The 13773-nt window shown below is 49.8% G+C and overlaps 1 protein-coding gene across 3 annotated transcripts in view; it reads left to right on the forward strand.

The window, feature by feature from the left end:
• Rims4 (regulating synaptic membrane exocytosis 4) overlaps positions 1-13773 on the forward strand; it is a 57978-nt gene that overhangs the window by 34847 nt on the left and 9358 nt on the right. For 2 of the 3 annotated variants that reach the window (XM_005362947.2, XM_026787149.1), the window contains exon 2: positions 1617-1755. In XM_005362947.2, the coding sequence (XP_005363004.1) occupies positions 1617-1755 (139 nt within the window). The remainder of the gene's footprint in view (positions 1-1616; positions 1756-13773) is intronic. The other variant, XM_013352205.2, reaches the window with a different exon arrangement.

The following is a 13773-nucleotide window of genomic DNA, read 5'->3' on the forward strand; positions in this document are numbered from 1 at the left end:
GACAGCAGCTAGCCACAGGTGGAAACACACACTATAGACATTTGGATTCCTTGCATCTTCGCGTGTCTAGTCATATGTGTTTCTCTGAGTCTACAGGCATTTCTGTATCAGTACACCAAGGACACATGTAGGAGACAGGAACATGTGAGCACACACTTTGGCAAACATACATGGCTTTGCTAGCTCTCTACATGGGCATCTGAGACACTCGGAGTTGAGACGCCGTGATGCCATTATAGTACTGGGAAGAGGCCAGCTCAGACTAGAGGTGGCTTGACCTACCTGGCAGCAAGATGCAGACAGGGCTCACATGGCTGCCTTCCCCAATGGGTCAGTCAGTGAGTACCGATGAAGTCTTTGAGGTCCCCAGGCTATCTCCAGATTCTGGGGTGCCGTGGGAAAGTTCTTATTAAGAATCTACCCCATCCATAGTGAGCCATAGTCCCTGTGGGGCAGGTAAGGCTTTCCATGAATTACTAGGCCATGGAGCTTTGAGGGCCACCTGGAGACATATTCCTGCTCCTTCTTACTGGATCTGATGACCAGTCCCTGATGTGTGCCATTGTCCTCCACACTGAAGCGGGGAGATTAGGAACCTCAGCTTTATGGACTCCTTGGAGCACCGTGGTTTATCTAGAGGTCACCTGTTGGACACCCACAGTGACCACTGTTCTTGGCTCAGAGGCTCCCAGTGATGACCACACCTTTGTGGAAGCTGGCCAATAAAAAGCCAGCACGGGACCACACTGAGTGGTCAGCACCAGGAGGAGACAGAGAACAGGCTCTTAGGCAGAGGTACTGGCTGTAGAGGGGCTGGGTTGAAGGAGCTGGCCAGAGATCTTCAGACAGAAAGCATTGTAGCAGAAGATAGATGCAAAAGAGTGGCTGATAAAGAAAGGCATGATGGGAAGGAATTCCAACCACAAAGGGTCTTTTGTTTCACCATTGCCCCGCAGCTCTCCCATTTTATAGATAGACAAATGGAGACCCAGGGGGGGAGGCTGAGTACTTCACGCACTCTCTCGCCAATGAAAAAGGCATTCAGGATTTGAGTCCTGCCACGTGGCTTCAAAGCCAGTGATCTTATTGGTCCTCAGGGATGGTGAATTTCTTCTCTAGGGAATAGCTGGCAATGTCTGGATACATTTTGATTGGCACGACCTGGCTGGGGCGCTACTAGCATCTAGTGTGAAGGGCTAGGGACACTGCTAGAGTGGACAAGACAGGACCAGCAACATGGCAGAATGTTCACAGTCAAACACTCTGGCACTGAGAAGCCCTGGCCTGACCCTGCATACCAGAAAGAGTATGACCTATAGTAGGTGCCTAAGACCATATCTGTAGAGGACCAGGGGGTGATTGGAGAAGTATGCCAATAAACCTATTCGTTAACAAAGCTCGAGAGGGCGTTGTGTGCTGGGTTCCTATGAAGAACACCCTGTGCCCCAGGGAGAGTGGGTACAGCTGAGCCAGCAGGACCAAGGGCAACGGTGGGCTGGGTTCGGGCTGAAGATTGGCTGCTGTCAGCTGCTGAAATGCTAACCAGAAAACTTCTTTCTCTGTCCCTCTTATTCCCTGTGTCTCTCCCCATCTCTCTTGGCCCCTGTGCTCAACAGCAGACAGCCGGAGGCTGAAGGGTGCCATTCAGAGGAGCACAGAGACGGGACTGGCCGTGGAGATGCCCAGCCGGACGCTGCGCCAAGCCAGCCATGAGTCCATCGAGGACAGCATGAATAGCTATGGCTCGGAGGGCAAGTGAGTGTGGGGCCTGAGCCTTTCTGTGGCCTTCCTGATCCCAGTCTTCGTGGTGGGGGGGGGCATTAAGCAAGCCTCCCTTAGTCTTCGGGCCGGTGGGATGTTGGCTAAGCCTCTTACGCCTTCAGATGAAGTCAGTAAGGTGCAGAGCCTCGGTTTTCTGCTTAATCCCAACTCTACCACTTTAAAGCTGTGTGACCTTGGCCGGGGCACATCCTTGAACCTCAGTTTCCTTATCTGTAAAATGATACAATAGCATCAACCACCTTGGGATTGTGATGGCTACTGTTGGCTGTCAATCTTATAGGATAGAGAATCACCTGGGCCTCCGGGCACGTCTCTCTAGCCAAGCCTGTGAGGGTTATGTTGGTTTAATGGAGCTGGGAAGATCCACACTCAAAGGGGGCAGCACCATTCCTTGCGTGTGGGTCCTGGACCACATGGAAAAAGGAGAAAACTAAGACACGTGGCGGCACGTGACTTCAATTGCAGCCCTCGGGAGGCAGCGGCAGGAAGATTCCTGCGAGTTTGAGGCCAGCCTGGAACGTTGAGTCCCAGGACAGCCAGGGCGATATATTGAGACCCTGTCTGAAAAACAGAAAGCTAGCTGTGGCCCTGTGCTTCTCGGCTGTGGGCGGCCCCGAGCAGCTGCCCCAGCTCCCTGCGGCGGTAATCCTGGTGATCCCCGTACCCTTGACCTCCAGCTGAAATCAGTCCTTTCTCCACTAAGCAGCTGTGTCACAGGGTTGGGTCACAGCAGCAGAAGAAAGCAGACACAGATGTTCAAGGATTAAGCGTTTCTGCAATCTTTGTAATCCTGAGCTGGTGTGTATAAAAAGCACAGGACAGTGCTTGACACCAACTGTATACCAGCGTTGAAAGGCAACCCAGAGGAAGGAGTCGCTGGGGTTCAGTATTACGTCATTGTTGTTTCCTTTTCTTAAATCCCAGTTTTAAAAATACAAACTAGGGCTTGATAAAGACTCATGTATGTCAAGTCCTGAGAAGGCCGTGCTGTCTGGCTTCTGCCCAGGGCTTCCTCTGGGGCTGCACACCGGAATCTGGGTACGTGTTACCAATGCAGATGACAGGGCCCTGAATCCCAGACACCTGATCAGTGTGTCTGGGAGGGCGAACAGGAAGTCAGCTTTTCAGCCTTCTGGAGGGTCTGATCTAGGCTAGGGACTTTTTGCCTTCATGGGGCCCTTAGAAAACTAGGGGACATTTGGGGTTTGCCTCCCACTATGAACACACCTGCGCATGTGTTTGCATACACACACACACACACACACACACACACACACACACACACACACACACGTCACACAAAACTCCTCCTAGATTCCCTTTATGCCCATCCATGAATTCCTGGCTAAGAATCTTAGATTCAAAGTGACTCCATACTGGACAGACAGTCCAGGACTCAGAGGGGTTTGGGAGCTTGCCCAGGGCCACACGGCCACTCACCTATGGAACGCAGGAGTCCTGACCCCAGCTGGAGGTCACTCTACACTCTACCACATTGCTTCATTTTTCCAACTGTCCTTTGGGGCAAGGAAGGGACCTGGGGTGTCACATTCCCTGTCGTTACACACGAGGAAACTGAGGCTTGGGGAAAATATGTTCTGTACTGTATGTACAGCTGTCTGCTGCACATGGCTACGCAAATGAACTGAAATTAAATAGCCCGCCGTGCTTCTCCGTCATGCTAACTGTATTCAGGTCCTCGTGGCAGCTGTATTGGATAAGGCAAGAAACAGAACACTTTGTTTTGCTGGATTGCACTGGCTCGAGTGGCTTGCTCCTCACAGCTGGGGACTGGGTACAGCCTTCAGCCAGTGTGGGGTAGGGAGGGTTCAGCCTTTGCCCTTCTTCTCTGGTCTGCCTCAGCTGGGACCCCTGCTGGCTGAAAGCCTTGCCCCCACCCATCCTCACCCCTCCCGTCCCCTCCCGTACTGAGCATTTCCGGCCTCATGAATGGCCCAGTCTTGGCAGAGCTGTTGTTCCACCCACCTCAAGGGAGACTTTCCTGTGGGAGGGAAGAGGGGTGGACAGCAGAAGGGAGAGGAGAAGTAGGAGGAGAAAGGACTAGGAGAGAGAAGGAGGGCAACAGCCAGCGTTTTGTGTGACCTGAAACTCTCGGCAGGGCAGCCAAGCTTGGAAGAAATTATCTAGGAATCCGGGGAGCTGTGCCTGCCTCCTCACCGGTGCCAGTCCAGTTCAGTCTTGTCCCTGCTACTGGCATGTTAGGTGTCTGTCCTTGGGTACATCTGTGATCTCTAGGCCAGAAAACATAATGTTGGCCTCGGGAGATTTAAAAAGCCAGGCCCCGGGGAAGCAGTGTGGTGCCCTGGGTGGCAGTTGACGTATCAAAGCTGCAATCCTACATCATGGAAAAGAAAAGAAAGGCTCAGTCCCTCACGGGTCTCCCACAAGGGAAGCATAGTAGGAAGGTTTCGTGAGAAAGACGAGAGGTACTGCCTGCTTGTGGATAGGAAGGGGCTCTGGCTGTCATTTGCTGAAATATGATTACAGGGACCAGAGCGTCCAACAGCATTATAGACAGGGTCAAAATAGGTTCAGCAGTCGGGCAGCCCAGATCTATGGTCTGTGCTTCTTAGTAGCCACGCAGATTTGGGGGAAGTTGCCTTCTCCCTGAGCCATTTGTCCAGGGGGGGACAAACAGGACAAAGGGGACAGTGATAGAGGGGACTGCACAGAGAGCAGGGGTGAGGGGGAGTGGACGTATGGGAAGCACCTAGAAGAATGGTCAGCATGCAGCTGACAGTGATGGTGGTCCTTGTCATCATTGTTTATTGTTAATTCAGTCACTGTGAGCTGTGTCCTTTGCTGTCTGCGGTCAGTCACCTCCTTGCAGATAGCGTGAGCCCTCCCGGATACAAATGAGTCTGCAAGTTAGCACTGAGCAGGTTTTGACTGTAGTGACCGTTAAAAATTTGGGGAGAGGGGACTGGAGAAATGGCTCAGTGGTTTAAGAGCATTGCCTGCTCTTCCAAAGGTCCTGAGTTCAATTCCCAGCAACCACATGGTGGCTCACAACCATCTGTAATGAGGTCTGGTGCCCTCTTCTAACCTACAGATATACACACAGACAGAATATTGTATACATAATAAATAAATAAATAAATAAATATTTATAAAAAAAAATTTGGGGAGAGCCGGGCGGTGGTGGCGCACGCCTTTAATCCCAGCACTCGGGAGGCAGAGGCAGGCGGATCTCTGGGAGTTCGAGGCCAGCCTGGTCTACAAGAGCTAGTTCCAGGACCGGCACCAAAAGCTACAGAGAAACCCTGTCTCGAAAAAAACAAAAAAAAAAAACAAAAAAAAAATTGGGGGAGATTGAACCAAACCAAGGAAGGATCAAAGGTCGTCTGGAAGATTCTAGTCCCAGCAGTGGGAACAGAGGATAATAGATACACGACTACTTAATATATCATATGCCTAGTCTGAAAGGAGAAAGGTGGGGGATGTTGTTGTGTCCTTGGTGGCATCACCAGCCTACGAAGCCACCCCAGAATTATCAACCGCTAGAAATCCAGAAGGGGTTGAATCTTGTTGGAGGCCAAGCAGGTGCTGCCACTTCACCTGGAGCCTGGGTGAAAAAGGGACAGGCAGTCTTCATCTACGGTCATCCCCCTCCGTTCCTTAGGAGTTTAGAAAGCTGCTCAGATCCAGCTGCCCGGCTCTGAAACAGGAGGGGGTGTGAGCGTCCTCCCCTCTCCCCACCTCTTGGACTCTTGCCAGCCAGCAGATGCCCACAGGAAGGAGCATCGACTTGAGGAGCCCCACAAAGCCACTGTCCCTGGCACTTTTGGATCAGACCACCTAGTAGACCCAGCTACTAGGCATGTAAAAGCAGAGGGGCTTCCCACATGAGTTTCCATGTCAATACATGTGATTAGGCATCTGTAGTATGTCAGACAGTCGAGTTGGCCATCAGGGAAATTATGTCCTCAGGGATTTCCGCTGTAGGGCACTGGCCACTCATCTAGAAACCGATACAAAGGGCAGGTATGAAGATGGCGGCCAAGCTGCGAGCCCAGGTAGAGAAATGCATGCAACTTAGCCCTCTGCCTGTGAGTATGCTGTAGGTTAGGCGGCAAAATACCAGCGCCTTATCCCTTGCTGTTCAAAGAGTGGACCATAGTCCAGTAACCCCTGGGTGCTTGTTACAGAACCTTTGTCTACCCACACCATTGGATCAGAAGCCACATGACACCAAGATGCCCAGTTGGTGTGTCAAGACACCCTGGCTTAACAGCCATAGCGACCACTGTGTGACCACTGCAGAGAGCATTACACAGACACTGTGCCAAGGGCTTAGACCTGTGTTGACTCATTTAATCCCCAGAACAGCTGGATGGTGGTGTGAATGCTAATAGCCCCACTTACAGATGAGGAGAAGCTGGGGGTAACTCGCCCAAGGTCACAGGGCAAGGAAACAGCTGAGCGGGGATTCATGTCTGGCACCTATCCAATTAGTCAACCCCTTCTCTCATTTAATTACGGATTCTGGAGGCAGAGGACACAAAATCCCTCCATCTTCCTCCTCTGCAGGACTCGGCATGTAACATGTCATACAAGCTGTGTGTTATCTTCTGGAGCTTGGAAAGACCTTCCTTTTCTTCCTCATCCCGATAGGAGTTCTATTTGTTAAGAATGGAGGGGCTAGCATCAGAGCAGGAAAGCGTACAAGCTAGAGTTCAAGCCTGAGAAAGAGCCTTGATGATACTAACTCACACCAACCACACACTACACACAGACCAACACCGACCTACATACACACATACCTAGACACATATACCTATATCACACACACATACATATCTATACACACACCTATACCACATACACACATCCCTACACACCAATCTTTACCTACACACGCCTACATAAATACACCTATATCACACACACACACATCTATACACACACCTATACCACACTCACACATCCCTACACAAAATTCTATACCTGCACATACCTAGATAAATACACCCATATCACATACACCTATACCACATACACGCACCCCACACACATACCTCTACACACACCTACACATACACACCTGTAGATACACAGACACTTACACACACATACCTAGAAACATATACCTATATCACATACACACACAAACACATATATACCTACACACTCCTACATACACACATCTATACACACACCTATGCACACACCTATACCCATACATGCATACACCACACACCACACACACCGCGTATACATAGTCCACATACCATACTCACGCCAGACACATTCAACTTTACACACATCACACATACATGCCACACACCACGCATACACCCCATATACACATGTCACACACACATACCTAAACACACATATCCCTACAAACATACCACACTTTACACACACACACACACACACACACACACACACACACACACACACATATCCCACACCCCTGCCCCCAGGTCTAAGATGCTTCCAACCAGACCTCATATGTGCATTTAGTGGGAAAAGGTTTTCTTGGAAGGGGATTCTGAAAAATATTGTGAGAGACTGGGCAGCGGAGGTGTTCGATGGCACCAGCTTCCTCTATGGGCTGCTCAGTCCTTAGGGGGAGCCTGGCAGCTAGCAACAAGCAGGCTACTCCGTGCAACCTCAGCAGGTAACTGCCACCAACCGGGCAACTCCCCTTTTGGTCTCTTGCTCTTTCTGTAGTACTATGGTCAAGGGACTAGAGAAATGCTTGAGGGTCCAGAGAAACATGGGCAAGGCACACAAGGGGTGGCCTTAGAAGTGGCAGATAGATCAGTAGAATCTATCACATTGAGTGCACAGGACCCCCAAACTGCCCAGCCACCTAGCCCAAAACTCCCTCTCCCTTATTCCTTACCTAACCTGTAGTGATGTGCCCATTTTAATGGTCTCTTGGATCATCCATTCCTCCCATGCCTATTCGTGAGGACCTTCACTGAGGCTCCCATTGCTCTTGCCTCAATACCTGCAAGTCTTATTTGTGGTCCAGACTCCATAGTCTGCCATCCTGCTCTTACTGCTGCTGACCTCACCCAACCTTTCTCAGCCCACCTCCCCGTACCTTCTGTCTCAGCATCCATGGCTCCTCAACCCGCACTCCTGTCCCTACCCCCTCTTCACCCTCTGACTCGCTCCTCCAGATCTCAGGGAGGAGCTAGCACAATGCTTCAGCTCATGTGCCAGTTGAACTGCAGTGACCCCCAGCAACGCTGTGTTGAGGAGGATTATGGAGCCAAATTCAGGCCTGGTCAGGGTGCTGAAGTTGATTAGCAATGTCTGCTCTGGGCATGGACGGGAGGAATGGATGGCTCGCAAGTCTGCCATTTCTCTAGCTGGGTCAGCAGCTTGCACACCCTTGGCTTCTCCAACCATAGCACTCTCCACTGTCTGTCCCACAAAACACTAAATTCAGTGCCTTCCTCGCTGACCCACTGTTGGTGTCCTCAAACTTTGAAGACTAGAGATGATAGAAGCAGATGCACATCCCACTCCTTCTGTCCTCTCTGTCCCCTTCACCTCCCAAAAGCCAGGGACTCAGCATTTTCTCTTTCAGCTCGCAGACCTGGCTTCCAGCACCCAGCTGCCTCTTCCTTCTGTCTGTGTCTCTTCTGAGGTGTCTGAGTCACTCTGCCCACAGCCTAGGAAAGTAGCTTGTGAGCTTATGACAGGGTCATCACAACCCAAGCCTGGGGTTGTGTGATCACCAAAAGCCCAGCAGTTCAACAGATAGCAAGAACCCCCCTCCTGCCTGCCTCAGCACCTGCCCTGCTTAACAGAGTCGACCTTACTAGTGGAGGGTGTGACCCTGGGCTAGGAGAAAGCAGTTAGTTTTTTTCTTGTTTTGTAAGCACTAGGCTTTGCTGAGCACTTGACCATGTCAGACTCTGCCCCAGGAATCTAGCTCATTTAATACTCAGAGTTACTTCTTTCTGTTTTACTATAAAGAAAATAAAGGCCTGGAAAGGTGAACCCCAGGCCTGCCTGATCCCAGAGCTTGAACTGCAAATCCACAGGCTCTGCTCTGTGAAGATAGTTCCATTGGCCTTCCCTCTCTGGGGCCTCCACATCCATTCAGACAATCATCAAGAAAATATCTGGATGGAATATTGCCCGTGTTAAACATGTATAGCATGCATACATTTCTTCTTGTCATTTCCTCCGAAACCAGATAGTAAGACCAGATATTTGCATAGAATTTGTGTAGTGTTAGTCATTAGTAATCTAGGCATGCAGGAGACTGTTCACAGTCAATATGCAAATACATCGTCTTCTTTAAGGGAGTTGAGCATCCATGAGGTTTGATATCCAGGAGAAATCTGGGAATCAGTACCATGGGCATAATAGGGGTCAACCATGTCTTCTAAGGGTTAAGAAGTTGGATGCTGGAGCCAGACAACTAGGGTTCAAATCTCAGATGAGCCTCCTTTTAGCCAAGTCGTCCTGGTTGGATTCCTGTTGTTCTGTGCCTTGCTTTACCCTTCTCTAGAATAGACATTGGTGGTAAGGTTCATCAAGTTTTATAAAGGTGTTGAAGTAAATGGGTTAACGTGAATCAGTTGATAGTATCAGGCTTGGCTCGTGACAGGTTGTCAAGGAAAGAAAAGCAAAACCTTGGCCCCAAGCAGGAGCCCCCACCCACTCTCAGGGAGCCTCCACCCACTCTCAGGAGCCCCCACCCACTCTCAGGAGCCCCCACCCACTCTCAGGGAGTCTGCAGGAAAAGTTTGACTCCTTGAGAGCTGCAGTCTAGATCATGTGACCCAGTGTCTCTTAGCCTCCCGTCAATTCTGCGACCGTGCTTGTTTTGAAAACTAGAATTTGTCACAGTGCAACTGAAGTATTGAGGAGCAATCTGAGCATCACCCGGGTTCTGCATCTGCTCAGTCAAGCAAGGGTTCGGCTATCAGCAACAGGAGGAGAACGAGGACGGCTGCTCTCACCTAGGAATTCACACACCTCCAAACACCGAGGCACCTCCGGTTTAACAGGATATGCTGTGGTACAATGCCCCCACCTGGCTTCAGCCAGCCTCTCTAGGGCTTCACAACAGATCACAGAGGGCAGCCCATTCCACACTGCCAGCCATCTTCAGCTCGGCAAGGTGCAGCCCCGAATTTATTGAAATACTTAAGCCCTTCTCAGCCATTTCATGTGTGTTAAACTCTATACCGTATTTACCAGGCTCCTTGCCCCCGCCCCCGACACACACCACACACACACACCTTTTTATGTGACACTGACCCATTTTCTTCATAACCTGTGATCTTCACTGCAGGATTTTTTCTCTCCTCAGTCGTTTCTGGGATGCACACTTTGCCTTACAGTGGAACTGTTGTAGTGTAAGTGAGCTAAATCTGCGGGGAGGTGACTGGCTGGATGGACATGCGTGGAGCAGGCAGCGGGCAGTGATTAAATGGGCAAGAGAATGGGCTTCCAGAACTTTTTAGAACCACAGCCTGTAATCACCACGAGGGCTGCTCAGCCTTTTAATTTCTGATGCCATTAAGTCGGGTGATCCAACTGGAAAAGAGAATGGAGTCGAACCTGTAAATTACTCAATTACTTCTTTAACCACCAAGAACACAGGGTCCAAGCCAAGCTCAAAGGTTAATAATCAAAGACAAATGGATTGCGCTCCAGAAACAAAACTAATAGGATTTGAGTTGCAGGAAATCTCATTTCACCATTAAAACAAAATAAAAGGCCAGTGAACAGTGGGTGGAATTGTGTTTCAAGCCTCTGCCTCTGCCTGTGTTGCGCTGGCGCGGGAGGAACTGGCTCCTGAAGGTCCTTCCGCTACCCCCATGGCCTCTGCTCGGTCCCAGGCATCCAGATGCTGCCATGCCGGAACGGGAAGGACCAGACTGTGCCAAGCTGGAAGTAGGGATGGGCAGACATGATGTCTTGCTGTGACTGGTTCAGGAGCAGCTCTGTGTGGACCTGCGATATCCTACCCAAGCTCCCCAGCGATTCAGCTAGACAGGAACTCTTCATTCTCACTTGATATAAGAGGAGACTGTAGCCCAGATAGGCTGGAAAGACAGCTTGGAGGATAAAGTCACTTGTTGCCAAGCCTGACACCTGAGTTCAATTCCAGGGCTCACCATGCAAGTTGTTCGCTGACTTACATGCACTCTGGTGCCATATGTGAACGCACACTCGCGTGTGTATGTGCACGTGCATGCACGCACGCACACACACACACACACACACACACACACACAAATCAATGCAATTAAAAATGTAAAAAGCTTCACCCGTGTTGCCCAGCACTGGAATATAAGGTGCATATCATGCCGCAAATCTTAATCGTTATCCTTTATTCTGCTAGTTCGGGAGTTTGGCCGGGAACATTTACTGAGCTCCTGTTACACACAAGGACTATTCTGTGTCATAGCATGTGCGAAACATGTTCCAGTCGGCAGGTTCTCTCAAGTCCCTTTGCTAACAGATCTGCGTAGTGCCTGGAAACATGTACAACCGACATGGCAAGGCACACTGGGCACCTAGCAGAGTGATCTTGTTAACAGATTAAGATCCCCAACCGAAGCGCAGTGACAGTGGTGACCTGCTGGGAGTCAGAGAGGCATACATAGAACCACGTCTGATATATTAAACTACTTTTTTTTCCACACCACCAGGGGAAAATCCCAAAGTGGAGTTGATCCTCTGGCCAGCAGGGGCAAGGCGCACTGTGCCTCTCTCTCCACGGATGTTGTTTTTGCTAGCTCAGGGTAGCAGCTTGGTGCCTTGGCAGCCAGCGAGGCACCCTGGGATGGGAAATCAGGCAGCCGCCCAGATATTAGAAACAATTACCGCTAATTACCAGGCCTGCCAATTCCCCATTGTCTGCTTGCACTCCACCAGGAATCAAGGAGCAGGCAATAAGGATGCTGGAGGAAACTTTCAATTTTGGTTTTCAGAATGCCTGGTGCCATTTGGGGGCTGGGCTCCTTCCTGCCTTGAAACTCACAAGGCCCCACTACCTCTCCATCTCTCTCGGTTCTAGAGCCCACATTCTCCTTACAGAATAGATCTTGGATCCCCCAGGGTGCTGGGAAGGTAGGATGTGGGAAGCCAGGACCACAGAACAAAACCCACATCTCAACTGTGACTCTAGTGTCAGTTTCAGTGAACGTAACTCAGGGTCTCTGGTTTTATGAAAGTGGTAAGTGCGCACTTTAATCTCCAAACATTTGGTGAGTGTTTATTTTTTACTTTCTCTATAAGTACAATAAGTACTGCTGCCAAATGAAAATAGTAGCCACAGGGAGTTTCCTGTGTGTCTCCAATGCCAGGCAGCCTTTCTTTCTGAGGCTGACTTAGGTGGACTAGGAGGCCACCCAGAAAGCAACACTGGGATTGAGAAGAAATCTGATAGAAAGGGAGGTGCTCATATAGGGCAGAGGTCATACCTATGACCCCCTTCCCCAACAGGCAGCCAAAGCTGGAGGAGGCTGTGGAAGAGGTGAGATCAAGTTATCCATCCATCAGCCCACCTGCAGGCCGTTCGCAGTTATCGTCAGTTGGATATTGTTTCTGGGGTGAGGTGGGAGGGGCTAACCCTTAAGGGCTTCCTCTCTGCCCTGCATATAAGCAGGAAGCATTGTCAGAGCCTGAAGAGAGGCCCTCAGCCCGTGTGGTCCAGGTGAGAGTACAGAGCTGCATGCTGGGAGAACAGGGTGAGGCACACACTACCTGCCTGGCTTGAGTAGCTACTACTCCCTCCAGCTGATCTGCAAAATGGGTCCACAAATAGTATGCCAAGAGATTTTAAGGTAGCCAAATAAATTAATATGAGTAGTGAATGCCCTTAGGCCTTTGCTGGCCCACAGTAAGGATTGATCATTTCCTGTTACAGACCTCAAAGTCAAGGCCCCATTCTTCTGGTTTGTTGAAGCTTACTCTCAGGTGGTTCAGGATTGTCTAGAAGGTTCTATCTATGTCCTAGACATAGAGTTCATTTAGAGAGAATCCATGTTGACTCCAAAACAGGCCCAGGGCAACAGCCGAAATATGTCTGCCCTTGATATCCATGAGTTGCTTCTATGGACTGAACCAACTTTGACTCCAAAAATATTTGAAAAAAAAATTCTCCAGAATGTTTCCAAAGCAAAATATGAACTTGCCACACACCTATCACTGTTATGAAGACACACCGACGGAACGGGGCACACGTGCACCCTGCCGCAGCATCTACTGTTTCTCGGGCCCTCCATTCCTGTGGTCCTACTGTGCGAGCATCGTCCACCTTGTTCACGCTGTCTATTAGGTCATAGATCTGTTAGATCTGCAGCGGTCACATGGGTACTGCACATGTATGAAGTTTCCATGTCATTTTTCCTAAACAACACAGCATGACAGCTGTTTACGTTATCACGTGCAGTGGCATTGTGGGAAGTGTCATATGTAATCTGCCCATGATTTAAAGTACATGAGGGGGGCTGGAGAGATGGCTCAGCGGTTAAGAGCACTGCCTGCTCTTCCAGAGGACCTGGGTTCAGTTCCAAGCTGGCCTACAGGGCAGCTCTCCACTGTCTGTAGTTGCAACCCCAGGGGTTCCGACACCTTCACACAGACACGCAGGCAGCCAAAACCACCAATGTACATGAAACAAAATAAGATTAAATTTTAAAAAATCTTTTAAAAAATAAAGTGCATGAGGGGACATGCATAGGTCTATGCAAACACTATCAATGCATCCATCTTATAGGAAGGACCTGAGCATCTGTGTGGATTTTGGGGTCTCTAGGGATCCTGGGACTGGAATCAATCTGTCATGGGTACCAAGGGACAATTGGTTTAATAGGATGGAGACAGCGCAGACATTGAACACATTGTTTAGTTTGCAGCAAGCATCCCACATGTTCATCTCTTCCTTTCCGTAGCATCTGTCACCTTCTTTCCTGGTATATAATTGATACTATTTTTAGATATGTTTATTTACTTATGTGTATTCATGTTTCGTCTGGA

The sequence above is a fragment of the Microtus ochrogaster genome, linkage group LG8 (assembly GCF_000317375.1).
Source record: "Microtus ochrogaster isolate Prairie Vole_2 linkage group LG8, MicOch1.0, whole genome shotgun sequence".
NCBI lineage: Eukaryota > Metazoa > Chordata > Mammalia > Rodentia > Cricetidae > Microtus > Microtus ochrogaster.